Here is a 27,199-nt window from a genome sequence, read left to right as displayed (position 1 = left end):
TTTTTTGAATGTTTTTTTTATGACGCATTTTATATATGAATGACTATTCTATGTGAAGCACTTTTAGGGAATAATAAAGATTAACAGTAATAATAATTCAATTCAGTTTTAGTCTTTCTGAGCGCTAAGGGATACAATAGGAACACAAGGGGGAAAAAAGCAGTATAATAAAAAGAAACCAAGATTTTTCTGAAATGAAAATAGTTTTGATGGATATTGTTATTATCGTGATTATAAAAAAAATGACATTACATTTTGACACTTTTGCATCAATTCCGTTATTTTTCCTCCCTTTGAGTGACAGCTCGATGGGCTCCGCCTGCAGCCCCCGCCAATGATGGTTAGTGGGCCGTCCGAGGCTTGCTGGCTGGCTGGCTGGGGCTTGCGACTCTGCGAGTGCGTGGAAGCGAGATGCGGTGATGATGCGGCTGCTCTCACGCAGTGCATGTCGCAGATGACGCGCAATGGCCGCAGTGGTGTCGGTACTGGTGCCGCTTGGGGGGGGAGGCTGACGATGTTGAGGGAGGGCAAAGTAGGAGGAGGAAAGACGCCTTTGTGGAGCTGTCGTTTCTATTTTAAGCCAGCGTGGAACGGGCGAACATTCGGTGGATCATCAAGGCCCACAGGGAAGATGAGGATGCTGCACAGCCCGAGGAGGACGCACAATTTCCGCCTGTGATTACGATAGAATGCAAGACAATATAATCATCAAATTGGGTGAGCAATTATTTATATTCATATTTTTCTTGTGTGTGTGGTCAATGACGTAAGTGACGTGCAAGCTTGGATACGAACGAGCGTGACGGCCCACGAACGACTATTGTGTCACTTTGTCTTCTACATGCACACAAGGGTTGTATAAAGCATTTTTTTTTTACTCCACACGTGGAGCAGTCGTTCCATCTGATGACATCCGAAACAACAAAAAACATATATAAATAAAATATGAGTCATAATAAATAGATTTGATGCAGTAGCAGCAGGATCCAATTTTCCTATTTAAAATGCAAGACGGTTGAAATGATCAGCACGACGGTAGCATGTCTGCCTGTGTGATTTTTTGTCCAAATATGCAGCGTTTTTTCTCAAAAATATACCCGCCCCCCCCCCCCCCCAAAAAATTCCTTGAACCAACTGTACTTTTCTGATTATGAGTCACTGTATGATGCTGATTTTTTTTTACATTCACTGTAGCTTGAACACTCTTTTGCGAGCTTAAAGATGTAAATAAAAACGTTTTATGTTTCTTCGCCCCAGGTTGTTCATAAAGTGGGCCAGAAAGACTCATCCACATAAACTTCTTGTTACCTCCTGGGCGTCGTCACCAGGAGGACCACAGGGTGGCACGCAGAGGCCTCGTTTTTTTTTGTTTTTTTTATTTCCAAGCACCCTTTCGAGACTATTTAAATGACTTCTGACTGAAGTTGTTTTACAATTATTAAACAAAACGCCTCTCTCGATGAGGCTCACGTGGAGCGCCATGCTGCAGCACAACAACAATAATAATTACCCGTGCCTGAAGGCGTCCCCTCGTGAGGCCCCTCTGAAATGCCCCTTGGGCTCCCAGCCACTCCCCAGCAGGCTGGAACTCGGCTTGGCGGACCTACCGCTCATCCGGGGCCTACGAGCGTGGGCGCTGTGCTCCAAGAACCGACAGAAGGGCGCCGCTCCGCCGAGCGGCACACCAGCACCAGTAACACCCCCCACCGGTCGGAGGACTTCTTGTCCCAGGCCGGCGGATGTGCACTTGAGCGGGACATGGGGTCCGGGGTATGGCCTACCCCAAGCCGGGGCGGGCGCCTTGGTGACGGTGGCCACTCTGAAGACATCCGAAGGCAACGGGAAAACGCAGACTCAGTGTCTCTTTCTGCGAAATGACAAAGGTTTGTACTCAACATCTGGTGGGATCAGCGGGGCCGGAGCGTGGCTCAGAGGGAAACCTGGTACTGGACGGCGGGACGTTTCCGCTCCCCAAACGCAGACTGCGGCGAGCCGAGTTCGAGTTCGGTCGGGTCGCAGATGGAGAAAGTCCACTCACCCGGTTGGCCGAGAGAAAAGACATCCTGATGAAGAAGTTGCTGAGAATCAGGAAAAACAAGGCAAAGCCATTCTGCAGCGTCTCGTCGCTACTGAAGAGGAAGGCTGTCGGGAACAAAGAGGACCAAGACAGAAAGAGGGAGCCTGTCAGAAAATCTGCGGACCAGCTGCGAGTCCTGAATGCCTTCAGAATACCTCCGATGAGGAAACCCAGAGGAAGCCCAGTCACGTGGTCAGCCAAGACAAAAAAACTCTTGAGGATGTCACAGAGAAGCAAGAAAGGGGAAACAAATTGGACCCGGTCTGCCAGACCAGTCTTGATGAGAGTCCCTGTCTCCTAGAACTGATCGGATGCTTTGAAAACGCTTTCAAGAGTGAGAGGAAGTCTAGTCATGTGGCCTGCCAAGACAAAAGAGTCCCTGATGAGGAAGTCATCAAGAAACAGGAAGAGCCAGACAAAGTCAGTCCGGAGCACCTCGCGAGTCCTGCATGGGGGTTCTGTCAGGAAAGTCGAGAGCTGTGGAGTGCTGGATGCCATCGGAATGTTTGCAAAGAGGAAAGTGCGAGGAGAGAAGGCACTTTGTGTGGGGAGATAACAGGAACAAAGAGAGAGTTGGAAAATAATTCAGAGGAGAACGAGGAGGGGAAGGGTCTCTGCAAGAATGGTCGATCTATTTTGTTGGGGCCCAACCCAGACGTGGAATTTTCTCACTCTCACTCGGAATGTAAGGCCGGCAAAGACTCCATAAACATAACAAAGAGACCAGATGAGGAAAAGAGAATCATCCAGACGCCTTTTGATGACATCACAGCCGCAAGCAGATGCATCGAGGATCCAGAAGCAGAAGGTGAGCTTTGCCAGGTTGGGAGAGCGCTCGGGAACATTTGGCCTGACCCGGAGCCGGAGCACAATGTGATCAACGCAACAGAATCTTCTTCAAGAAGAAACGTGGACTGTGAGGAAGGGACAGAAACTGATTGGACGCCAAATGAGGTAACTCCCGTTGGCCCCTGCCTGCATAATCCCACCCTCGCCCTGCCCAGCTCGGGCGCCATGGCAACCAGTCAGCCCTGCGTCGAGTCAGAAGAAGTAGAAAAAAGAGGCCGAGACGGGATAGAGCTGGAGAGCCGGGACAAAAAAACGGAGGAAGAGGAAGATGAGTTTGGAGGGTTTATGCAAGCGGAGGGAGAAGAGTGCAGCCGGGGCGTCGCCGATTCTGTCCCGGTGTCTTGTGGGAGCTCAGCGGGTAAGTTTACACAACTTTTAGCACGTGTTCACGCACCAGACACTTCATTAGGGACACCACCAATGAGACCTAAAAATATATATATAAAAAAAATAAAATAAAAATTCCCATCATTTACAGCAGTTGAAATCTTCTACATGAATAATAATGTGAAAAAAATTCCAAGTGAGGTCAGACCTTGAGGTTGAGCTGTTGGATTACATTTGTTTACTTCTACTCCTTTCATCTACCTAATAACATTTTTGGAATTATTGCTCGGGATTAGGCAGTCTTGTGCTTCTGGTTTTAAAGCCATAACGGAGAAATGTTTTGGAACACATCCAGTTGTTTTATCAAATGGACAAATCTCCCTTTTCAACATTGTGTGTTCAAAATAGCCTTCGCGAGCAGTGATTGGAAGCCCACCTGGAAGGGAAGTACGGACACGTGGACGGCTTTTCCACGGGATGTGTGGGACCAGGGTCGGGATTCGGTGGGACAGTGGTGGCCCGACGAGGAGAGGACGGATGAGGTAGATCACAAACTGGTAAGAAGGTTGTCTCATCATTGAAGGGCAAACACATTCCATGAGCGTGCCATGACAATGGCAGTTTACTTACATAAGACTGATGTGGTCTCGCCCTCCTGCAGGGTTTTCTCTTTGCCAAGGCCTTTCCCTCGCTGCCCACCTCGGCCCCACGTCATCCTGCAGACGTCATTCCCACATTGACGCAGCTCCTCAGAGAAAGCAGCAGTCAGGAGCAGCGGTGAGTCAAACATAAGATTTTGTTGATGCTGGTGTAAATACCGCCCTCGTGTGGCCATGTGGTGAACTGCAACATTAAAGAGGCAGTTGGGGTGAAAAAAAAGCATTCATCTTTTGAAATAGGAATTTTATCATCTTGCTATTATTTCCCTTGTTTTATTAGTCATAATTTATTGATAACCAATTATGTAATTGAACTTAAATATCACATTTTTCTTTTTTTATTTATTTACAATAAATCAATGAAGACATTTTGATGAATTAATATAACATGAATAATTACATCCAAATGAATTATATTTCATAAAATAAATATCGTAGCCAATATTACTTAGTCTTCATAACAAAACGCACTTTGCCCACCCCTCCACTAGGTGGTGTTCAATGACATTTTTATGACAATTTGTTCAGGCTGTTGGAGGGTTTACATGACGTCAGCAAAATGTCCATCCACAAACACAAGCGTGGTGTCAGTGTGTCCCGAGGTCTTCTGCTGAGCTCCTTACACGTGGAGCAGCCCAGCAGCGTAAGTGCATATTAGACCTACAGTGAATATAAAAAGTCTACACACCCATGGTCAAATTCCTGTTTTACAATACTTTGCCCTTCAGTGTTTGCAAATAAGTTGGCTGAATTTTGCCAATTATATCTCGTAATTTAATATGTACAGGACAACCGAGCCACTAATAGGTGGTCGAATCGGCGCCCGTCCCCTGGACTGCACTCACCCAATCGGTACACTCACAACGTGGTGGCCAAGCGGCGGCTGTCATATGACTACAACAGGAGTGGGCCAGAGTGACGCAGGCATCCGGTCAGCATTCAGTCTTTTTTTTTTTTTTTTTTACAAACAAAAAGAAAAGATTTCTGGATGAGGACTAGAAAATTTTAAGATTCACCATACATATGAAAATACAGGAGACACATGTAGACCCACTTGTCAGAAATTATTGCATCGTTCACCTTTTAGGAATTGTTGTCCCACAAATTCCTGTTCTGCCTTTGTTCTTTTCACTAATTGTATTTTTCTCTCTTTTGCCAACATTTTGTGTATTTTTTTTTTAAATGTAGGTTACAAGAATTTTTGCATACAGAAGATTGCTGTCACATCTAGCACACAACCACTCAGTAGAAATGACTCGCTTTTTTTTTTTTTTTGTTACACCGCTGATTGTTGTCATACGTAGGACTCAGCCACAAAGCTCCGCAACTCCTTTTTTTCAGGAAGTGGATTTTTTAAAATGAGGACTGCAACCACCATTTTGTGTTTTTAAAAATAAAATAACACCATCCATGCCTGCTCAATGGTCAACCCTCAGTGATCGCTTTTGGCCAGTAGATGGCGCTAAGGAGCGCTCACATGATATCTCTATCATCATGTGTTTATATAAGGCCATGGTTTGTTTTTTGGGCCTACTCCTCCACATTTACAAGGTGGCCCCGAGCAGGAAGTCACCTCGCTTCCAACGCGGACTCAACTCTCCATTGGCTGTATTCCACTTTCTGTCCTTTCCATGCTGTCAATCAAAGTGTTGCTATGGGAACGTGCTATGTTTACTTTGTGGACTGAATGGCTGTCACTGGTTTGTTTGTGATGTCCTGCTGTGTTTGTATCATAACAATTTTCATTGCAATGAGGAAAGCCTTGACCAGATAATCAATAAATTGATCCTGCTTCCTGCGTCTTGTTGATCAAATGACATTAAAAATCTTAATTCAAGTCAGACCTCTAAGAGGAACATTTGTTTTAATAGGCAGACAGTCGAATTCTGACCACTAACTTGCACTCACAAGACCACTGAGAAAGAGACAGCGAGGCTTGCAGCCAAAAAAAACACAGTGGACCTACTGTGAATCAAGTGTTGTCTTTGAGGGAACATCTATAAACAGTTTTCCTTAAAAAAAAAAAAAAAAAAGATACATTGCGTAATATTCATCTATCCGGCTAGCTTACTAGTATCTATCGATCCTAGCCTATTTATATTCATGTAGCCTATTCTTCAGACATCCCAAGATTGTTTTTCGCACGTAGATGTCACGACCGCTACGGCTAGGTTGCGTTTTTCTCACCTCCCTGCTAATCACTTCTAGTAAGTATGTTTTATTTTTCTGCTTCTTTGAACTGCGAGGTAAGAGTTAAAAAATTTTGCTGAGTCAACAGAGCAGCAAGATGAAGAGAAGTGCTTTAAGCTAGAGAGGAAGGAAAACAAGGTTGCATAAAAAGAACACCCCAAGAGTGAAAACAAGTTTGATGAGATGAGGTTGAACAAACACTCATGTGATTCCAAGGACAATCTGGGTGGAAAATAACAACAGCAAATGGATTCGCATCTTTGTCATGTGTGGGAGTCACAAGAAAGAAAATGTGCACGTTCTAATGGATTTGTCACATCAAATGTTTGGGGCATTTTCCAGATAAGTAAAATAAAAATATTACAAAGAAATTGCCCATTAACACCAGTTCCCCAAATGGGCATGCAAGTGCATGGACATGTCTATTAGTAAGTGATGCATGAAAAAATCTCTCAAAAACCCAACTATTTTTGTTTGAAGCAGTCATTTCGGAGTGGTTTAAAGAAAAATACACAAAAAGTAATTTGTGAAAAATTAAACGAGTAAGTAACTTTAACTTTATTAAAAATTAACACCTGGTGGGACAGAATTTTAGGTTGAAACTCAGATTAGATGGTGCAGGTGTACCTAAAGAAGTGTCCAATAGGCACGTGGAGAAAAATACTGAATAACTTTTTTTTCCCTCGCTCGAATGTTGTTTTTCGAACACGAAGCAACTTTTCGTGTGACGATTGTGTAACGTGATCGTGTGATACCGTGGATCCGGGATGAACCTCCAGGATGAACCTCCGGGATGAAGTTCCAGGACAAACTTCCTCCTCCTGTGTGGGTGGAGGATGCAGGCGACGGGGCGGGGTCGTCGTCCCAGCTGAGGCTCGGCCCCCTCAAAGTTCCATCTGGGAGGCTGGAGTGTCTCCGACCCGTCCCGGTTTGGTGGCAGACATGCATCCCCTGGGCAAGTCGTGGCTGCTCCTCACCGGCTTTGTCATCTTCTACGTCATCTACCTCTTGTTCGGTGGGCTCGTTTTCTCCAGCCTCGAGCGACCCGTCGAGGAGCAGCTCCGTCGGGACGTGAACGCCCTGAAGCAAAGTTTTCTCAATCAGAGCTGCGTGTCCGCCGCCGCCCTGGATCATTTCTTGGACCAGGTGCTGGCGGCCAACAGGTACGGCGTGGCGGTCTTCCCGAACGCCTCTTCTGACACCTCCAACTGGGACTTGACCTCGTCCATGTTCTTCGCTAACACGCTGGTTACCACCGTGGGTGAGTCAGGCAAACTTTTTTCTTTTTTTTTTTTTTTTTTTTAAATCACCTTAACCTTCCTCCAGCAAACATTGAACTTCTCGAAAACCACCAAGAAGAAGCTTCGTGGAGGAAACTCCATTTTGACCAAAAATTGCCACGTGGGTTCTTTTTGTTTCGTCACAATCGTGGGAGAAAGAAAGAAAGAAAAGAAAAAGAACACGCTCGAACTCGTGAGACCTTCAGGCTCAGTAGTCCTTCAAATGCTTTAACTAGCGCGTTCTTTGTGTCATTGAGCAGGAAATGTAATCTGATTTTAATAGTAGTAATTGCACTCAACATCTGGGACGATGAATTTAAACATGCTGTGATTTCCGATTGTCACTGAAGGCAACACTAAATGATCTTGATAGAAATGGTATTGTGCAGGTTGGCTCTATGCAACTTTTTAATAGATGTTTGAGAAGATAATTTTGTGTTGTGCAGGTTACGGTCATACTACGCCGCTGTCGGACGTGGGCAAGGTCTTCTCCATCGTGTACGCGCTACTGGGCGTGCCCTTCACCATGCTTGTCCTGACGGCGTGCGTGCAGAGGCTGATGTACCCTCTGGTGGCGGCCCCCCTCAACCAGCTCCAGCGTTGCGGCCTGGAGGCCCGTCCGGCAGCCGCCGTGCACTTCCTGTTGCTGCTGGCGCTGGTGCTGCTGACTCTGTTCGCCGCTCCGGCGGCCGTCTTCCGTACCCTGGAAGACGGCTGGTCCTTCTTGGACGGCTTCTACTTCTGCTTCATCTCGCTGTGCACCATCGGCCTGGGGGACTTTGTACCCGCCGCCAGGCCTCAGCAGGATCTCAAACAGCTCTACCAGGTTGCCGTCATGGGTGAGTACATAGTCGTTGAGGTCAGAATTTCTCGACCTTTTTGACCCCTGGCACATATTTTACGTGGGGGGGAATAAAAACCCTCAAGATGCACCACTGATCAAAAACTGGAGGCTGGTGTCACACGGACTTGCAAAACAAAAGGGCAGACTTACTCGTGACTTCCTGGCATCCTTGAGAAATATTTATGTTAAGATGGACATGACCATCCAATTTCCTGTCAATCAGTCAAACTGGTTTCAGGCTTCAGCATGTGCTTCTCGCAGCGACTGCTCTGTTCACGGCTGTTTCTTTGTTCTTCAGAGCTGGACGTGGCGTCACATGAATGCCTGGGTGGCGGCGGCCCTCTTCTCCCCGTCCATCTTCTTTAATTTAATCAGAGTGCATGCTGAATGTTTTTTTTTTTGTCTCCAAATGTACCGTTTTTGACAATGACGAGGGACGTGTCAATTGATTCTTTGGCTGGGTATCGTTGGCCGAAAGGACTTTGCGTTGAACAGGCTCGGATCTTCTATTCTGCAGAGAATGGGATTTAAATTTTAAAAAAACAAAACATGAGGCTAGAAACTAAAATCAGGACAGATTTTGAGCGAATGCTATTCCTGGAATGTCTGTAAAAGTAGCTTTGCTAATGTTTGCATTGAGCAAATATTTGAGTTTGGACTATTTGACTGGGAGTTTTTGGTTGATTTCCTCACGTGTTGGAATCTCATTTGGATAATGTATTAAGGGGTATCACTGTTACTTTCAATTTCTTCAAACCGGACAAAAAAGTGAACTAATCCTCCGGCCACTGTTCACTCTTTGTCATAATCCTTCGCTCTTTTGTGGCTGCTGGGTTGTGGGCGGAGCTTGTTGCTTGCATGTGACCGCATGGCCTTGAGATCAAGAATAACAGACCTTGTTATTGTCACCTTTGGCATAAATTTCTTTTAACTCTTATGAGATTTAAAAGGAGACATTGTTTTAGTGTGTTGAATACAAATTGTAGCAAAGTTCACCACTTACATTTAATATATTTTTTTCCCATCATGCTTTGCAGTCTACCTCTTCATGGGCCTGATGATGATGTACCTTTTGCTGCGCACCTTCCACAAGATGGCCGACCTCCACGGCCTGACCACCTTCCTGCAGTTGCCGCGTTGCGAGGAGTCCGACCAGGATGAGTTCCGCGAGCCCATCGTGGAGAAGGGCCACACCGCCGCCCAAAAGCGACCCTCGTACAATTCCATCGCCGACCGGTGACACGTGAATGGACGCTTTCCCGAGGATCTAAAAAAAAAAATTATTGAATGAGAAGTCTTGACTTTTCCGGGACGATTTGAGGTATGCAATTTTTCGATGAACTTTCAAAGGAAGCCTCGCATCCTCAGGACGGCCCCTCTGATGCCGAAGTATGTTTTGATTTTTTTTTTTTTTTGCATTTCACAGCTCCTTATAAAATGTTCATGATGATTTCGGGCCAAATACTTCAAATGTTTAACACTTGAGAGGCACTTTAATGTGCATTTTAAGTGAAATACTGTATAGTTGTTTGAATTGAATGCAGATTGTTTGTTAATAAAGATGTTGAAGTAAGTATCGTCAATTATGACTGGTGGTGGGAGGGAAGGGACAGACTAGACAGCATTTTCATTATCACATTTTACTAAAATAGTATGGTGAAAAATCAATTACAAATCTCATCTTAAACAGGAAATACAAAGTGGACATTTTGCCCTTCATTTTAAAACAAGCAAGAAAAATACAAGTGAAAACAAAGACCTGTTTGAGGCTTACTGAAACTTGTAGGTTGTAAACACTTGGTGTCAACAGACAAAAAAACAACTCAGTGGCGCATGTTAACAGTTATGGAAGATGTCGATTTAAACACTTGGTGTCAATGAACAAAGTAACCTCAGTGATGCATCCTAACAATTGAAAAAAAAGAGAGAAAAAAAAAAGTGCAGTTATTCCAGCAAGGAAACAGGTCTGAGAGCCTTTACAGGAACTTTGGTGAATACGAAACAAAAATTGTAAGAAATGCTTGATAAATATGTGACGAAACTTTTCTTCACGGAAGACTCCACACGTTTTAGTGTTGACACTTGTCAGCTCAGGTTCGTCCGGTAACAGATTCATAAAGTTGCTTCATTGTCCACGGGCTCACTGCTTCATGCGGGGGGGCCCCGAGCATTTATTCCATGCACTAGTTCACGCTTTGTCCTCACAAGTAACAATTCAGAATGAGTTACAAACTAAGACAGTTACTCTACCAGGGGCTGAATTGTCTTACTAGTGAGGACATAGTGTTCAACTAGTACATGACCGGATAACAAGACTTATGGAATGCTCAAATGGCTTTACATAATACTTATCAACATTAGTTAGAATCAGACACCCTGATACCCTCTCAGGATTCGACCAACATGGTCATCAGGTGCTCAAGATCCAGTCCGTCCCTGAATGAGGTCGGTGGTGAGCTAAAGGACGAGAAGGACGGCAGGCCCTTGGCACTGTGGTACGGGAGGTATTCCCTGGAGAGGCATTCGTCATTCCTCAGGCCCAGAATCCCCATGTCCCTCTCCAGCTGGGATGTGTCTATGTCCTGGAACATGTCCTCAGCTGTGACATCCTTCAGGTAGCTGGAGCGCACCGCCTCCACGCCGGCCTCCCACTCCATGGGGTCCTGAGTCCCTCGGACCTGCTGCCTCGGCCAGAATCCACCAGCGTCCGAGCAGGCCTGCAGGTTTTCCAGGGACCTGAGGGCTGCCCGCGGGGACGGCAACTGCACGCTCACGTCCAGGCTGGAGTCCAAGCCACTGAGGATGGACGAGATCGCGGGCGAAACGGCGAAATCAGGGTCAGCGGACAGAGAGCTCCAGTCCTCCGCGTCGTCAGACGACGCACAACCAGATACCACCCGCTGGCATTTGGCGGGGGACGGCAGGTCATTCACGCTGTTGGCTATCGGTTGCTCTGGCGACGGATGGTCGAGTGGAAGAGGCGCCCGGATGTCAAGGGAGGACACTCGACATGCTTCCACTTGCCGCAGGGTGTTGCTGATGAGGACGGACCGCCGCAGGCTGGGCTCGGGCAACTCTTGGTCCCGCTGATACTTGTGCAGGGAGACGTTGAACACAAACTGACGTTGACGCTCCCATGCTACAGCGCTGCCGCCACCCGGAGACTCATCGGAGGACTCCGACTGGAGCTTGCGCTTGTGCGTCTTCATGATCATCTTCACACTACAGGAGAGAAAATGTGGTTAAATTATTTTTGGATTAATTAAGTGTTAATGATCAATTCTGAGTAGAGAGTCGTTTGGAAAGAAATCCAAAGTCACTTTGAAAATCGTGGGCCAAAACATCAACAACTTTAAATAAAAACGAACTCAGTTTTAACATAAAGGACATTCCAAGACTGTGAAACCACTAATACACATTGCTGTGCGACATGTGTTGTATTTGAGTCTCACAAACACTTTCGTAGACACATTATAACAAGATGCTAAAGCTAACATGGCTACCTATAGCATCTGCCCCGCCAAAAACATCCCAAATGTTACTTTTTCAGCGTCGTTATGGATTAAATAGTTGGTTTGAACCATTAACGTATATGCGGGGAGAACATTTATATACGCTTGCGTACAAATTTGCCTTTTTTTTTAACAAAAATAAAACAAGACTTCAAAAAAAAAATCTGTGTTGCGGTATAAATGACGTCATTGGGTGCGAGTTTTACGTACGCCGTTAAAAAAATTACTCCACGTTTACGTAACTATCTGGTCAAAGGATAGCTTTAAACGTAGGGGGTGGGGGGGAAACGCGTCAAAGTTCAAACACCGACCTGTTGCTTCTCCAGCTCCAGCTAACGTTGAAAAGTGTTCTTTAACACTCACTCTCTTCCTCGCCTCATAAGCAGCAATGTTGAACGTAAAAAATAAATACCGTATATACGCATCGGATTTTAAACTTTAAACACTGCCACCATTTTCTTGCTTCCTCCTTCTCCCGCCTACGATTTGAGCAAAAAAAAAAAAAAAAAGGTCTGAGTATTGGAGAGGTGCATCATGGGTAATGTAGTTTTAGCATGGCGGGCATACGGTGGACGTTTTTTCAAAGTAAAAAAAGAAAGCTGCAAAATGGGCGTTCAAGACGATAAAAATCACACTCGGCGTCAACGGTACACAATTAGTGATTTTCTACCGTTGTGTTTGTTTAACGGGTGTGTTTTATTACACGTTGAGTCGCCGTAATTCCAACACGATGACATCATCGACGAGGAGATACTCCCATGTGCTTCGCCGTGCTAAACTTTCATTTAAAACGAAATTAACGCGTAGATATGCGCTTCAATTCACTGTAACACATCGGTAACAAGCCGGCAATAACTGAGTACAATTAAACTTTTATGAACTTCAACAAGTCAACGGGCGGGGGTGGGGGGCAACGTCTTTCGTACAAGATGACAGGAAATACAGCATTTAATATTTAAATGTCACGATATCTTACCTGGAATAAGAATCGTAGTTGCTACGAAACCACGCGGAAGCCGTAAAAATAGTGAATATAGTGCAAATTTGGCTATTTCAATTTTAAAATCCGCTGTTCGACCTTTTTGCCACATGAAACTCCTTCAGCCAATCAGTGAGACAACTTTCCGCCGGATGTTAATCACAGGAATTTCAAAACAAACTTTTAAAGCCCTTAAATGTTTTGAAATCACCTTGATTATGAGTCAAACAACATTTAGTTACAAATTTCTGATTGTAGTACATTATGAACCGGCTTTTTTTCAGTAAAGGGATTGTAGCAGGTTCGTTATGACTTCTCACCAGATTTTATTTTGAAGGGAAAACCCATACAGCGAATTTCGGTAGTGCGTATATGTTTTTCCTGGGCGTGATTTTGAACTTGGCGGGAGTTGCGTAATACGTATCGATAGTTGAATTAAGCGATTAAAGCGCGACGTCACAAATTTAACACTTAATTCAACGGCTACTGTTGCTGTTATAAGTGTGACGTTTATATCACAATTTGGCGAAATAAAAGGTAGTGGCCTTGTTCTGACGACTCATGCGCAACAAACGAAAATGACGCATGGACTCCTGGCTTCGTAACAAACAATAAAAACAACTTTCGAAACACCGTCAGTGTTTACGTTCTGCGTATGATAGCATTTGATTATATTGTATTTATGACAATTTACTCAAATGTTACAAAACTTTTTTTTTCTAAGTAAATAAGGGATATTCATGTACCTATGATTTAGTACGATAACCGCTTACCAATAACAGAAAAAACAGACATAGCTACAGTGTCTTTTGAGGAGATGCTCGCAGTGCTGGTTTTTAATAACTTAGACAACATTGAGGTGACACTACAGTAACATAACAACAGAGTCACACGTCCTTGTCCAGTCCGTTTAAATCCCGACTAAGGTGCACTTAGGAAACACGACCACTTTTTTTTTCTTTTCTGTCTGATTCAGAGTCAGGGGATTTGTTCACACCTAGGCGACAAAGTGAATTCTCTATAACAAAAACGGTAGAAAAAAAACAGCATCCGTAAAACCTGCAGCTTGAATATAAAATATGAGATGCAGAGAATCTACATTTAGTGGCCAGAGGAAGTGACTCCCATCATTTCGTTTTGGCTTGACTTTACCAAGCTAAGAGCATTAACAAGCACAAATGATGTTCCAAGAACTTTGGGTATTGAATATACAGTAACTACAGCACTGGCTTTTTTTTTTTTTTCCTGCGACAAATAATTGCAGTTATTTACATTTCATTCCAGTGGGACATCTTTCTGTAAGCCAAGCTATTGCTGCGGCTTGTTAAAAAAAAAAAAAAAAAGATAGTATAAACATCCTTAGAGCTCGTATGGAACGTCATTTGAGCCTTTCTTCAATATCTAGCGTGAACCACTTTAAGGACAACTGCATGCTACTAGTGAGGCAATACTGCACTAGTTGACACCAGTGTGCTATTAGTTCTCGGAGTGAAGCTGAACTAGCACACAGACTAGTATCATATAGTTGTTCGACAAGTTTGTTGATTGCCTTAGTAGTGAGGACAAAGCTCATACTAGTACAACATGGGACCGTAATATGGAAGTCATTTTTTTTCCCAATTATTTGCGCCCCCACTAGTCTAAACATGGTATAATGATTAATATTTGTAGAATATGAATTAGACCAAAAAAAACCACCTGATTTTAGCCTCAGGGGCCTGCCATTTTGTCCTGTACTGCCACCTGCTGTCAACCAAAATTGACACCACAGTGTCCATGGGAAGATGACCTCAAAAAAAACAATTGCGTATTAAAACCAAAACATTGAAAGGGGGTGTCGCAATTATGTAATTTTTTAAAGCCTGAGCTTGAGTGATAATTACTGAATGCTCAAATGGAAATTTACCGTCCAGACTAATGCAAAGTGAAATGAGAGCTCCCCTTCTACCTGACATCTTTATGGCCGTCGGGGGGTGGCATCTATCCTCTCCGCTTTTTAAGGAGTCTGTCTCAGCGTGTCAAACTGGGCCTCCACCGACCACCGCAACATTCCTCCTCCTTCATTGAGAAAATAGAACACTATATTTTACAAGTGGACTAAAATGCAACATCTATTATTTTACAAAGAGAAAGTGCACGGCCGGGCCACACGCTATGTACAGCAGTGTCGAAAAGTCACTTCAAGTCAGGCGATCCAGAGTGCGGAGGCCGGGGCCATTGAACGAGTGCTGCGAGAAGGAAAGCGAGGCTCGAGGGGAGAGTCAGGTCCGTGATAATCGTGTGATCACCTGCCGGTTTTTTTATGGTCACAACAACCTGCAGGGTGTTTGTTTGCATGGAGGGGATTGCTGGAAGTAGCGTTCTTGTAGCTTGGTGGTTGGTGAAATAATTTGCATTAAATTATGTTGTACCATTTTACAAAGTGTTTACCAACAAGTAGGGACCGGTCGACCAATAAACAAACTTAATAAACTAATTACAATTGTTAAAAGCTCAGCGAAAGCTTTGTGAAAACGTCTCCCCTGGACCTATAAAGTTTGGGAACCCCGGGTTTAGAAAGCAGAAGCGACGAAGAACGGATCACGAGTGCGGACTGTTGTGGACAGAGTTTAACGAGTCTGACTTGGCCTCTTTGTCCTCCTCTCCTTCTTCCTCGGCGTGCAAGGGGCCGTTGTGTTTGTCCTGCCCACCCGCCGCTGCAGCGTCCCGGGGCGCGCCGCCGCGTGCGGCCCCCTCAGAGCTCCCGTGTTCGCTTTGTCCTCCTCGCTCCTCGTCCCCAGCGTCACTGTCGTCTTTCGTCTCCTCCGAATCCTCCTCCTCCTCGTCTGAGTCAATGCGGTTGAGTCTTTTGCGGATGGGTCGGTCCTCCTCAGAGGAGGACTCCGATTCGTCGGACTCGTCCTCATCTTCGTCCATGGAAGGTCTTCGCTTCTTCAGCATCTGAGCCAAACGCTTACGCCGCTGTTGGGACAACATCTCCCGTCTCTTCCCTCTGCCCATCTTCTCCGGGTCATCGTCCTCTTTACCCGTCCGCCGGACGTCCCTCCTTTCGTCCTCGTCTTCTTCCGAAGTTCTCCGTCGACGCCTTTTCTTTCTGGCCTGGCTGTCGTCCTCTTCCTCCTCCTCTTCCTCCTCTCGGTCGTGTCGCCTTTGCTTGGCTTTGGAGCGGCGAGCGCAGACGTCATCCTCTTCTCTTTGTCTTCGCTGCTTCTCTCGCTTCCTCTTCCCCCGATCGCCTTCATCCTCATCCTCAGAGTCCCGTGAGGATGACGATGCTGGGAGAACAAGTATGATGATTTGAAACATTTTAAAATACACGTCAATTAGAATTTAAAAAAATGAAAGAATACATAATTAGTGGAAACAAAGAAGTGTTGGATGAAATATTACACAATTAATAAGACAAAAATACACATCGGAAATTATCTTGATGGACTTGGGCACATTCTAACTTGCGTCCAAATCCAGTTTAGGAATGAAACTGGTGTAAACGGACGACTTGACGACTTCCTGTACTTGTTATGTTTGCGATTTCTGTGGGGAGCACTGACCGTCACTGTAGTCGCTGGAAAACCGTTCCTTACGCGGCCGTCCGCGCTGTCTCACTTCTTTCTTTTTGGCAGATGTCCGCGAATTGTCTGACGACTCTGACGTCTCCCGGTAGTTGACCTGCTGCCGCTGGCCGCGCCTCAGCCCGCCGCGCGCTTTGTCCGACATGTCGCTGTACTGATCGGAGTCTGTCAAAGAAAAGCGCGTGAGCGTATTTGAATCCTGCGGCTTCGTGAGATCCATGAGACTCACCTTCGTCGCTGCCCTCCTCCTCTTCCTCAGAGGAATGTCTCCGGCGCCGCCGTCCAGGCGGCCTCCCGACTCTGTGTTTGGTCCTGCCGACTTTGTGTTTGGCCACTGCTTTCGCTGAACGTTTGGGCCGCGTCGCGCTGTCCCAGCTGGCGCCGTCCTCATCGTCATCGTCGTCGTCGGCCCCCGAGCCGCCAAATTCTTCCTCCTCAGAGCTGAACAACAAAAAGTCAGCAAGATCCAGTCAAGAATAATCTTAACAAAAAAAAGCAATTCATTAAAAAGTGTATACTGTAAAATGCGTACATATTGTATTTAAATAATTAATACATGAATGATAATATATCAATTTTGGTATTTATTAAAAAAAACATGTTATAATTTTTTTAATAGATTTTCATAGACAATTTTATTGACAATAAAACTTAAATATGACTAAATTAAGAAAGGAAATGTTAAATATCACAAGTCTTGATGATGTAATTGCTAGATGACAATTGACAGCCTCGCTCTAAATGTGCAGTATCTTGCAGCGATGATGTCACCTGTTGCTGAGCGTGAAGTCGTCTTCACTCTCCGCCGCCGTGCTGTCGCTCTCCAGGTCGTTGAGACGCCGGCGCTTCCTGTTTTGCGCGGCAAGCATCATGGGCCGGCGGCGGCTCGCCGCGCCGTGTTCAGACAATGCCCCGTCGGCGGCGATGTCGCGGCCTTCCCCTGACATCGGCAGCATCGGTATCATTATTTTTTTTTTAATTAAAAAAAAACATGGAATGTTGTTTAACATGAAACAAAATGAGGAAATACGGCAGCGACACAAAAACCACCAGCGAGTGAAAGTGGACCAACTCACCAGTGTTGTCGCCAACGTCTTCCTCGATGGCTTCGTCGATGGCGTCGTCAAAGTCGTCAAATCTGAAGCACAAATGGTCACATTTCCTTTTTAGACCGCTAAAGAAAAAATATAAACACATTCGCCAACAAAGTCAGTCACCTGTAACTGATGTGCTTCCTCGTTCTGGTTGACCTCCTCCCTAGATTTTTACTCTTCTTGGCATCCTTTTTTTTGGGCATCTTTTCATCTTCCTCATTTCCCTGCTAGGACACAATAAAACGCCTCGTCACTCTCCGTTGCAAACTTGAAGGCGTCCGTCATTTTGCTGTGGACTCACGGGGATGATGTTCTCCACGCTGATCCCCACGTACACCAGCCGCTCCCGTCTGACACAGACAGAGATGTGTCATTCCATTAACTCGTTAGTGTACGTGTGTGTGTGTGTGTGTGTGTGTTTACCTCCTCTCAGCACGCTCTCGCTTCTTCAGCGCGCTGTCCAGGTTCAGCAGCTGCTCTTCCAGTCTTTCGCACAGCAGTTTCTGCAGTCACAAAACACGGGATGTTAGCAGCACAGCTAATGAGTTAGCATTTGATTGGCCACATAAACTATCCTAGCATTGTTTCAATGTTGACACCACAGGCACCAGAGGACAGCCTAGGACGGATTTAGCTGTGTGCGCCACTAATGGCCATATTTTGACTTACGTGCTGGCAGGGCGGGCAGAACCACTCGCCATCAGGGATGAGCATGAGTGGCGGTCGGAGACAGGCTGTGTGGTATCCGCTGTCACACGAGTCGCACAACAGAATCTAATGATGACAAATGAGCTGAAGCGTCAACAAACCTCCAGCGATGACATCATTCAGGCGAAGAAAAAAGTTACGTACAAGTTCCGGGTGGTTTGGAAGGCCGCAGTGGGTGCAGGCGTCCTCCTTGGGAACGTCCTCGGACTGGCAGGAGTCGTCCGAGTGGCTTCCTCCTTCGCTGGGCTCCTTGCTTCCTGCAGCTTTATTGGCCTCATCTTCGTTGTGTTTGTGGCGCTTGATGTTGGACCAGCGGGGGTGCCGATGTCTCCGCTTACCCTGAACATGTAAAAAAACAAAAAGCAGCGGTGGAGAGTCATAGAGGAGATTCGATTTTTTTTTTTCCCCAGTCAGATTTGAATGTTCATGTGCTGCTATGTAAGTGCAATCTGCCCATCGAGTGTAGAAGAGGCTACGTTACCCTGCGCTTCCTCATTTGGTCGACAGCTTTTGCTTTTCTGTCTATGCCGGCACCAACACTCTGCTCTTCGTCGTCGTCTTCTTCCTCCTCCTCCTCCTCCTCTTCTCCTTCCACTTCTTCTTCTGCCTCTTCGCCCTGCTTTTGTTGGCCTTTCTTTTTTTTCGGGCTCTCGGCTGCCTTGGAGCTTGGCCTGTGAGGTTGACACGGCAAATGTGCACTATAAAACACGGAACACCTAATCGAGTTCCGCTTTCTAAAATTTCTGTGGAAAACCTTAACGACAGGTGAGGAGGGGGACCTTTGAGGTGGGTGACAAACCTGGAAATCCTGGCAGACCTCCTGAGGGAGCCCTCCCCCTCCGACGACTCCTTCTGCTGTGCCTTGGCCTTCAGCTTGTTCCTGCGATGAGGCGGGATCTTAATTTTCAAACGAATTCCTTCCTTCTGGAGCTCCGAGGAGGCTTCCTCTCGTGGCCGCGGCTTCTCCCCGGCACTCTTCTCGCTTGACTGATCCGGTAGCTCGCCATTGACGCCGTCGTCTTCCTTTAACTCTGCTTGCACTTTTCCTAAAGTACTGACATCCATCAGGTGTTCATCTTGGCTCGCTTCTTTTTCCACCTGAGGTTCATGTGCGCCCACGTCAGCGGCCTCTCCCGGAAGGACACTTTCATCGGTTTCTTTGTCGGCACTTGTGTCCGCATCTTGGTCGACGAGTGCGGTCTCCACGACGATGGGCTCATTCCGCACCAGCACCGACTGGCGTCCCACCTCCAGGGTTTCTGCGCATTTCAAATGTAAAAATTCCACACCTAGTAGAAAGTGATTTATCTTGACTGTGAAACTTGCAATGATTGACAGCGAGCTAATTTTGCAGACCCGAAAAACGAATGAGATAAAAAAAAAAAAAAAGGCATACTTTCCGTACTTGCGTTGGAACCCTGCAGGTTCTTCTCTTCCTCTGCCGCTTTGCAGCCATTGGCTTCGTTGGACGTCGGTCCACGGATGACCCCCACGTGATGCGACACTATTGACGATCTCCCGTTAGTCAGCTCGGGTTGGTTTTGCGCGGCCGCCGCTGCTGACTGACCGCCAGCTGGTGCTGATGTGTCCTTGCTTTGTATGACTGAGGGATTGCACACTATGATGCTGCTGCCGCCGCCGCCGTTGTTGTTGTTGTTGTTGAGGTGGTTGTCATGGTAACTCTCGGCTAACTTCAGCTCTCTTTTTTTCAGCGGTATCTTAGCCTGTTGGCTGCTCCTGACGACGGCGCGCTCTGCCTCATCTTCCTTGTTTGCGTCCTGCTTGGGCGCCGACGTCTTGACGACAGACACGTCCCTGCAATCTGATTTGATGACGGAGGTGATGGTGCTCACGTGGTTATCGATAGGAGCCGCTTGATCGCTGGTCTCCTCCTTTGCCTCCTGCTTGATGCTCGCCGTCTGCTCCGTGTTTCCCACTAGAAGCAGGCAAATGTTTCCCAACAAAAATTCATTTTTTTATTTTAATTGTTTAGGAGCGCTATCTACAGCAATCCTTGAAAATGCCATACAACATTTTTATAGTAAAACGGAAAAAAAATGAACAGTTTGCTTAGATCCCATTAACCTTACCTTGTTGGAGGGCTTTCTCCTCTTCTTCAACCTTCACATCATCAGCAACATCCTCTGAGGTCTTGTGGAGTTTGCCGTCTTCATCTACTTCGATGCCACACAAGAAAGAATGTTGCTTTCGGGCAGTAAACCAAATAGAATCCATCCATTTTCTGTCGCACTTTGACTCATTTGCGAGAGTGGGTGAGATTAAATCCATCAGTTGACTTGTGCGTCACATTAATTTGTGGTTTCAATACTTTTGGGGAGGTAACTTGAAAATATTAAATATTATTGAGTCACTTACCTGATTCTCTGTAAGCGGGACTGCTGCTCCCGGACTCAGCCAGTTTCTCCTCTTGGTCCTGGTTCAGGTTGGGAAAGACTTGGGCCTTTAGGAGCTCCAGAGCATCAGCCAGGTCGTTGCGAGTCCTGAGGCGACCGTCGGAAAGAAGGCACAGGTTGAGAGAAACGCAAATCGGATGGGAAAACCAGTCTTTTGGTTCCAGTACCTGACGATGCACCTCCAGGTGGAGCCGTCCAAGTCGTCCTGCTCCTCCGTGTACAGCCGGATGTTTTGCTCCTGGTCCAGCTGTAACCAGTACATCAGGCCCTGCTTGTCCCGCCCGATGGGCTGCAGGCGCATCTTGTCCGGCTCCTCCTCATTGATCACCCCTTTGAACTTCAAGTTGTCGTCAAACTGGCACTCGCAAAGATACTGCGAAAACACAGACAACAATACAATCGATTTCCATCGTCACAAAAACTGTTTATCCCATCATGTATTTATGTATGTGGTGGCACCGTGAGACGGATGAATGAATGAATGTCATACTTTGAGGATGCTGGACTTGCACTCCATGGACATGTCCTGGTAGCCGTTCTGTTCCAGCTCCCATGCCCAGGCGCTGTTCAGCTCCTGGCAACTCTAGAAGAAAATAAACATCAGATTTAGCCCTTGGAAGCTTCACTCTAGCGCAGATCACCAATCAACTTTGGACCGACTGCGTGCGTCACTTGCTTTGGCCAGGTATTTTTCCCAACGCTCCGTTGTAACGGTCTTGCCGAGCTTTCGGAGCAGTTTCACGTGAAGATCTACGAGAGGTTTGGGAACTGAAAAAGAAATGGAAAATAACTGAAAATTCAAAACTTGAAAAGTATGCACACATGGTCCACTTGTTTCGACTACTTTCAACTCGATAAACGCTATGCTTTGAGAATTAGACGATCGCGAGAAAGACGGAGAGAGAGAGAGCGAGGGAGGGAGATACAAAGAAAATGTGATTTCAGACTGTCGCCGAATGCAACAACTGAGCTTCGATGTAATTGATTATAACATAATATCAACGGTAAATTTAAGTGCAACCAAGCAGATAGATACTTCATTAAAACAATAAATTTAAGTAGATACTGTGGTTGGAAGGATTGTCGTAAATCGCGTTTACGGCGTAGCGCGACATTTAAATTTTCAATTAAACTACTCGATTTACAAAGCAGGCTCAAGCAGTGGATAGCATTGAAGTAACACTTCCGTTACGATTTATTACGCCAAAAACATGACAATAACCATAAATTCAGCTTGTTTCAACTCTCAGCATCAATGCTAACTTCAGGAGCTAGTTAGCTGTGAAGGCCCCTACTGCGCATGCGTACATTTGACAGCCAACGATTCGCATCTACTGTTTGTATCTCTACCCTCTTTTCTTTCTTCAACCGTGACGACTAGATAGATGTAAAACAAACCAACAAGGTTGAGGTTGGACGTCAGCTTAAAATCCAGTTCCTGTTGCCAATAGCCGCTGAATTAAAGCGAAAAAGTACACCTGACTCGAGTCGGAGGAGCTAACCAGACTCCATCATGGCTACCTTCTCTTATTCACATTTAAAGTCTTCCTGTTGCTCGTCTTCTCTTTAACACACCATAAGCTTCGTCTCAACACTTTAAAATAACAACGGACTCCAGTGAACTGCTAAATGAAACTCGTTGCCTTTTTATTTCCACGTCAAAATGCGAGTAAATGTTTTTAAGGGGCGCTAGCTTCGTGTTAGCTTCGACCGTTCCTCCGCGTTCAAACTTGAGAACTTGTTTTGTGATTGCTTGTGTGTCAAATGGCGCTGGACTGAAACGCGAGAAAAGCAGGACTAAAATGTCGCCATGTGGTGCAACATCCTAAGTAGACTGGTGATGTTCACCAGGGCCAACACACAGCTTCCTCACCGTCACCATCCTCGCGATGATAGTGGTGATGGTGCCCGGGTGCCCCCCTTCTCCTCCTCCTTCTCCTCCTCCGAGTGTCGCAGCTTTTCCGCCACTTCTTCCCTTCGCCACAATATTGACAAAAATGAGCCTCTCACCTGACGTCTTGTCGCGTAGGTAGTCCTCCATTTGCGGGAACGTCATCTCGGGCAGGTCGAGGACAGCTCCGTAGCGCTCCAGGAACGAGCAGACCTCCGCGAAGCTCGGGCACAGCGCCGGTTCGGAGCTCCTGAGCAACGCCGGAGCAGCCATCTTTCCAGGCGGACTGAAGCGGGAGGGGAGGGCCGGCCGCGGTTGGGAGGGATGCGAGTCAAAGGGAATGAATGGGGCACACGGGCGGGCAAGGTAGCGGTTGTAAAAAGACTACAACTTCCGGATAAGCTTTTCAGAATAAGCCGCAGAAAACAGTTTTTGTGGGCTGATATTTTTTACATTGATAGCAAATCTATAGCGATATTTCTGGTGTGTGATTGTAACTTGACTCCAAAGTGAGACGTTCGGAGTGCTAAAAATGTATCGCGATAGAAAAACAGCAGCAGCAGTCCAGCTTGTTTTTTGCCTTAATTAAGCAAGCGCGCACAATAAAGCAATATTAAACGGCTCAGTGTCAACTCATTTACGTTTCCGTAGCATAACAACGTTTTAAATTAAAAGTTGGTGTTATGCAGCGCGTCTACAACGTAGAAAAATAAATACAAAAGCAATATATTACAGCAGTTTAGAGCTCTAACAGTTGTGTGGGTCTTACCCAGAATCCTTAAAATTCCTTTAAACAATACTCGTCTTTCTTCATCCTAATAAAGTAACTATTTAATAAATCCTGACAAATAAATCAAATTGCGGGTTCAGCGCGCTGGTGGTTTTGAGAACTTTTCGATGAAGGCATCGCCGTAAAGAATACCGGAAGTGATTTCATAGTGAAAGTTATCTTTTGTTTCAGCTGTTGTGTGTCGCCGTCGCCGGGCACATGTTCTTCTTTAACTCAGCCTAGTTAACTCTAAACGTGTAAACAAAGTCATGTAAGAGTGCTAAACGACTTGCAAAGAGCGGAAAGGTGAGTTCTCATTCATTTCGCCAATTGTGTACATTTAAACTAGCCGATTTTGTTAATTAATTTTCAGGAAGTAATGAGTGATCCATTCAGGTACATTCTGCTAAATTAATATTAAAAACTCACCTTGTTAAGATTGCCCTGAATGCAACTTGTATTTGTTCTTGTCGCATCTTGTGTTGTACTTATTTTTAGCCTACAAGCAGACAGCTGCACATGCAATTGTCCTGCAGGCATTTTTCCAAAGTTTTTACTAACTCATGATTAAATACACAGTGATTATACACACTATTGATTCTGAGGGAAATGTATATATTCTGTCATTAGATTGATTACGATCGTTATCTTTGTTTACTTTACTGATCACGCAAGAAGTTAAGGAAGTTTTCTTCGCGCGATGTTTGCAAACACACACACACGGTGCTTCACGAGGTGACTGTCGCATGTTATTCAGATCACAAGTCATGAGTCATGTTGGGCGTCATGTTTAGCAACTTTAACCACACATCTGGTAGTCTGCATACCACTGTCAATGATTGTCTTATGACAAGCTACCATGTTTACCAAAATAAAAAGCTGCAAGTCGAAAGTCATCAAATGAATGCCAATGTCTTAACTAGTGTATTGATAGCACTTTTCTTATACAAAAAAAATATGGAATAGCTAAAGAATTACTGCCCTGGTTGACCAAAATGTGCACACCAGAAGGAGCCACATAAATCCAAACTGCTTGATATAAATCCAAGATGTTTTGGTATTGTGTTCTTCCTAATTTTTATCCCAGAGCGTGATCATGGCCATCGCCCACGTAGCCACCGAGTACGTGTTCAGCGACTTTCTCCTGAAGGATCCCAACCAGGCTCGATACCGCAGCGTACGCACCGAGTTAGCGGTGGACAAGATGGTGACCTGCGTGGCCGTGGGCCTTCCTCTCCTCCTCATCTCTCTGGCCTTCGCGCAGGAAGTATCCGTCGGTCAGTGCCGTCTCACTCTCCGAGAACGAGAAAATTAGCCTGCTTGCTAACAAATACGAACATGTCTTCGCAATGTGGAATTTGTTACAGGGACTCAGATTAGCTGCTTCGCTCCCAGCAACTTTTCATGGAGACAGGCGGCGTACGTCGATTCGTACTGCTGGGCGTCCGTGCACACGCACACGCTGCCTCTGTGGTTGCACAAGGTACGCACGCCGTCGCACACGTGCTCATTCGGACTAACACGTGTGTTTTGGGCACAGTTCTTCCCGTACATCCTGCTGCTGGTGGCCATGCTGACTTACAGTCCGGCATTGTTCTGGAGGTTCTGGTCGGCGCCGTTGCTCCAGTCGGACCTTGGCTTCATCATGGAGGAGCTGGACCGATGTTACAACCGAGCTGTCACGCTCGCCAAGCGAATGACCACCGACGCTTTGCAGGGCGGCGACAGGTACTTGAAAATCTGCGTTGCTCCTTTTCACTCCGATTATTCATTACCGTCGTCACAAAGTTGCAGCGATCCGACGGAGGGCTGCTTCAACTACCCATTGGTGGAGAAGTTCCTGACGACCAAGCGTTTCTCTCACGTGCTGCTGACCCGCTACCTGCTGTGCCGAGGTCTGACGTTGGCCACGTTGCTGTGCGCTTGCCTCTACCTGGGCTACTACCTGCGTTTAGCCTCACTCACCGACGACTTTGGCTGCACGCTGAGAGTGGGCTTGCTGGTCAACGACTCCACCGTCCCGGACAAAGTGCAGTGCAAGCTCATCGCCGTGGGAGTCTTCACGCTGCTCAGGTACGTCCTACGTGAGGAGGGTAGAAACAGAGATGGGATTTTGAAAGGATGATGGAAACATTCTCCTCCCAGCCTGGTCAACTTGATCATCTTCTCTGGGCTGATCCCCTTGGTGATCTATGCCAGTCTCCGCCCCCTTTTGTGTCACCGCTACGCCCACTTCCTGGAAACCTACCAATCGTTGCCCACGGTGAGCGTCCTGCCCACCCCCACCGGCCAATGGGACGACCTCTCCCTCTATCTGCTCTTCCTGGAGGAGAACATCAGCGAGCTCAAGTCTTACAAGTATATCAAGGTCTGTATGACACAAAATTCGACATATCACTCTTTAATTTTAAGTCCTCATTTTGTTTCCACAATGTTGTTCAACAATGGCCTCCATTACGTCCCATTTTATCCGACAATGTCCCCGATTCTCTCCCGTTGTGTCGCACATTTTTGTTTTTTGCCCCATTATTTGATGATATCTTGATCGTGTGTAGGTGCTGGAGTTGCTGAAGAAAGGAGGAGAATGTTCCGGTGAGGACTTTGACGCCATGGGTTTGCTGCAGACACTGTGTCTCGTCAAGATGGACACCGTGGACGCCAAGAAAGCCGCGGCCAAACCTGACCAGCTCGTCATCCACGAGGAAGAGCCGGACAAGAACAACAGCGCAAGACGCAACAAGCACGAGGATGAAGGAACGGTGGGAACCGAAATGCAAGGTAGGATGCTGGACAGGAAGTTTCTTATGACAGAGTGAGTTTTATTTTGAAAGGTTTAAGAATCTAAGAATTATTTTTTCCAGAGTTAACGCCTTTGGTCCCTGGAAACGGCGATGTGACGGACGGCAAAACAAACAGCGGAGGCGGGGCTCTGCGGCAGCGGGCCATGTGATTGGCTGCCTTTCCCGGCAGAACTGCATAACGACACATATGCAAATATCCATCCAGCTCATTTGCATGTTGTTTCGAAATACTTTGTGTTTGTGCTGCTTTAGCTTCTTTATTATGGAATGTACCGCTCTCAATAGGATCACATGACCATTTCTCCCATCCATAAACTAATGACATCATCAGAATGAGACTTGAATTTTTATTTACTCTGTTTTTCGATTGTTAAAGTAAATTTCTTTGTGTGTAATGTCAAACTCATAATGGTAGTTTGACTCTGGATATACTGAATAATGTAAAAATAATAATAATTACAATGGCGGTACAAAGGATTAATAACACTAGAATGGATTATGGTGCTAAATGTCACTCAGCTGTTTTGGTGCATCTTTTATACTGGCCACATGAATGTAAAATGGACCCTAATGAAGTTACTTGGGATGTTTTGCATTAAACTTTCTTTTAAAGTGATACCATTTGTGCTTTGTGTTGATTTATAATGTCTTTCTATTATGTTGTCCGTGTAACGAATATGGGGTCGTTAAGGATCAAATTATTTAAATAATTATAAATTAGTTAAATATTTAATGATTAATGGCAGCGTCAATCTACTCCCAGCAGTACAATCAACCGCCACTAGGGGCACCACGTTTCTCTTTCGTTTAAGAAGGCTTAAACAAATAAAATAAAATAAACTCAAATCAGTCCTTAGATGCGAAGGCGGCCACAATTAAGAATATCATCAGATAGAAAAGATAAGCAATAAAAGAACCTCAAAAGTACATGAATTGGTGTTAATGCCTCAAAAGTGAACCAACTTAATTCCTATTCCCCTAAATTTATGCACCCATATTTTGTACACTGGTAAATTGCACTCACTGATTGTCTGGATGAGCTGGGAGGCGGCTTTGAAATGTCTCTGCAGTAGCCACGCAGGAAGAAGTTGGCAGGAAAATTGAAGGGAAAAATGGAAAAAATTGAAAAAGGCCGTGTCCGTCCCTGCTTGGGTCCTGGGATGGATTCTGGCGCTCATTCGTCGAGGTCCGGGTTCCGTAGACACGCAGGCATGACCCACAGTGCTTTCACAA

General features: G+C 45.8%; 5 protein-coding genes and 1 long non-coding RNA gene across 18 annotated transcripts; 3 read left to right on the top strand and 3 right to left on the bottom strand.

The window, feature by feature from the left end:
* Positions 1-80: 80 nt before the first annotated feature.
* Positions 81-1,598, bottom strand: LOC119132458. The gene is made up of 2 exons (XR_005099881.1): positions 1,511-1,598; positions 81-673 (listed from the first exon to the last, which is right to left on the bottom strand). It is a non-coding gene; the product is annotated as an uncharacterized LOC119132458 (long non-coding RNA).
* Positions 620-4,875, top strand: si:ch211-14c7.2. Its single transcript, XM_037267757.1, has 6 exons — positions 620-717; positions 1,258-3,284; positions 3,662-3,810; positions 3,915-4,030; positions 4,441-4,555; positions 4,700-4,875. The coding sequence occupies exons 2-6, from the start codon at positions 1,460-1,462 to the stop codon at positions 4,829-4,831; spliced, it is 2,337 nt and encodes a 778-aa protein (XP_037123652.1). The 5' UTR covers positions 620-717; positions 1,258-1,459; the 3' UTR covers positions 4,832-4,875.
* Positions 4,876-6,867: 1,992 nt separating this feature from the next.
* On the top strand, positions 6,868-9,795 carry kcnk6 (potassium channel, subfamily K, member 6). The gene is made up of 3 exons (XM_037267766.1): positions 6,868-7,363; positions 7,829-8,221; positions 9,264-9,795. The coding sequence occupies exons 1-3, from the start codon at positions 6,883-6,885 to the stop codon at positions 9,464-9,466; spliced, it is 1,077 nt and encodes a 358-aa protein (XP_037123661.1). The 5' UTR covers positions 6,868-6,882; the 3' UTR covers positions 9,467-9,795.
* A 55-nt stretch (positions 9,796-9,850) lies between these two features.
* On the bottom strand, positions 9,851-12,854 carry sertad3 (SERTA domain containing 3). Of its 3 annotated transcripts, none has more exons than XR_005099879.1 (3): positions 12,715-12,854; positions 10,530-11,448; positions 9,851-10,365 (listed from the first exon to the last, which is right to left on the bottom strand). XR_005099879.1 is itself a non-coding variant. In XM_037267767.1 (2 exons), the coding sequence occupies exon 2, from the start codon at positions 11,439-11,441 to the stop codon at positions 10,614-10,616; it is 828 nt and encodes a 275-aa protein (XP_037123662.1). In that variant the 5' UTR covers positions 11,442-11,448; positions 12,715-12,854; the 3' UTR covers positions 9,851-10,613. The 3 variants fall into 3 exon arrangements, 1 of the variants encoding a protein (XP_037123662.1); XR_005099880.1 differs by lacking the exon at positions 12,715-12,854 and adding an exon at positions 12,050-12,282; XM_037267767.1 differs by having other exon boundaries at positions 9,851-11,448.
* An 809-nt stretch (positions 12,855-13,663) lies between these two features.
* rsf1a (remodeling and spacing factor 1a) lies at positions 13,664-25,232 on the bottom strand. Of its 5 annotated transcripts, XM_037267756.1 has the most exons (21): positions 25,131-25,232; positions 22,516-22,682; positions 21,182-21,273; positions 20,996-21,088; positions 20,673-20,878; positions 20,468-20,592; positions 20,182-20,268; positions 19,659-20,027; positions 19,488-19,595; positions 18,891-19,350; positions 18,573-18,789; positions 18,236-18,430; positions 18,053-18,157; positions 17,807-17,886; positions 17,685-17,733; positions 17,507-17,610; positions 17,366-17,427; positions 17,061-17,229; positions 16,519-16,730; positions 16,269-16,454; positions 13,664-15,992 (listed from the first exon to the last, which is right to left on the bottom strand). In XM_037267756.1, exons 2-21 carry the CDS (start codon positions 22,667-22,669, stop codon positions 15,298-15,300), a joined length of 3,768 nt encoding a protein of 1,255 aa, XP_037123651.1. In that variant the 5' UTR covers positions 22,670-22,682; positions 25,131-25,232; the 3' UTR covers positions 13,664-15,297. The 5 variants fall into 5 exon arrangements, with proteins under 5 accessions (XP_037123651.1, XP_037123646.1, XP_037123649.1 ...); XM_037267751.1 differs by having other exon boundaries at positions 19,488-20,027; XM_037267754.1 differs by having other exon boundaries at positions 17,507-17,607; positions 19,488-20,027.
* Positions 23,293-26,582, top strand: LOC119132455 (pannexin-1-like). 7 transcript variants are annotated; one of them, XM_037267764.1, is made up of 8 exons: positions 23,294-23,471; positions 24,253-24,442; positions 24,533-24,648; positions 24,706-24,893; positions 24,954-25,238; positions 25,311-25,533; positions 25,721-25,943; positions 26,027-26,582. In XM_037267764.1, the coding sequence occupies exons 2-8, from the start codon at positions 24,262-24,264 to the stop codon at positions 26,113-26,115; spliced, it is 1,305 nt and encodes a 434-aa protein (XP_037123659.1). In that variant the 5' UTR covers positions 23,294-23,471; positions 24,253-24,261; the 3' UTR covers positions 26,116-26,582. The 7 variants fall into 7 exon arrangements, with proteins under 7 accessions (XP_037123653.1, XP_037123659.1, XP_037123655.1 ...); XM_037267765.1 differs by having other exon boundaries at positions 23,295-23,471; positions 24,960-25,238; XM_037267760.1 differs by having other exon boundaries at positions 24,706-25,238.
* The last annotated feature ends 617 nt before the right edge of the window (positions 26,583-27,199 follow it).

Source organism: Syngnathus acus, chromosome 13 (assembly GCF_901709675.1).
Source record: "Syngnathus acus chromosome 13, fSynAcu1.2, whole genome shotgun sequence".
NCBI classification, from domain to species: domain Eukaryota; kingdom Metazoa; phylum Chordata; class Actinopteri; order Syngnathiformes; family Syngnathidae; genus Syngnathus; species Syngnathus acus.
Note: the sequence above shows the minus strand (reverse complement) of the source record. Positions and strands in the feature narration are given on the sequence as shown.

Excerpts from the sequence above, each read along its gene's own strand:
- si:ch211-14c7.2 (XM_037267757.1), top strand. The coding sequence starts at position 1,460 with ATGAGGCTCACGTGGAGCGCCATGCTGCAGCACAACAACAATAATAAT. Across the intron at positions 3,285-3,661 it reads GTCTTGTGGGAGCTCAGCGG|CCTTCGCGAGCAGTGATTGG; the intron begins GTAAGTTTACAC and ends TGTTCAAAATAG. Across the intron at positions 4,031-4,440 it reads AGCAGCAGTCAGGAGCAGCG|GCTGTTGGAGGGTTTACATG; the intron begins GTGAGTCAAACA and ends CAATTTGTTCAG.
- kcnk6 (XM_037267766.1), top strand. The coding sequence starts at position 6,883 with ATGAACCTCCGGGATGAAGTTCCAGGACAAACTTCCTCCTCCTGTGTG. Across the intron at positions 7,364-7,828 it reads CACGCTGGTTACCACCGTGG|GTTACGGTCATACTACGCCG; the intron begins GTGAGTCAGGCA and ends TGTGTTGTGCAG. Across the intron at positions 8,222-9,263 it reads CTACCAGGTTGCCGTCATGG|TCTACCTCTTCATGGGCCTG; the intron begins GTGAGTACATAG and ends CATGCTTTGCAG.
- sertad3 (XM_037267767.1), bottom strand. The coding sequence starts at position 11,441 with ATGATCATGAAGACGCACAAGCGCAAGCTCCAGTCGGAGTCCTCCGAT.
- rsf1a (XM_037267751.1), bottom strand. The coding sequence starts at position 22,669 with ATGGCTGCTCCGGCGTTGCTCAGGAGCTCCGAACCGGCGCTGTGCCCG. Across the intron at positions 18,431-18,572 it reads ACCAAATGAGGAAGCGCAGG|GGTAAGCGGAGACATCGGCA; the intron begins GTAACGTAGCCT and ends TTACATGTTCAG. Across the intron at positions 15,993-16,268 it reads TTCCAGCGACTACAGTGACG|CATCGTCATCCTCACGGGAC; the intron begins GTCAGTGCTCCC and ends TTGTTCTCCCAG.
- LOC119132455 (XM_037267758.1), top strand. The coding sequence starts at position 24,262 with ATGGCCATCGCCCACGTAGCCACCGAGTACGTGTTCAGCGACTTTCTC. Across the intron at positions 25,534-25,720 it reads AGTCTTACAAGTATATCAAG|GTGCTGGAGTTGCTGAAGAA; the intron begins GTCTGTATGACA and ends GATCGTGTGTAG. Across the intron at positions 25,944-26,026 it reads GGTGGGAACCGAAATGCAAG|AGTTAACGCCTTTGGTCCCT; the intron begins GTAGGATGCTGG and ends TATTTTTTCCAG.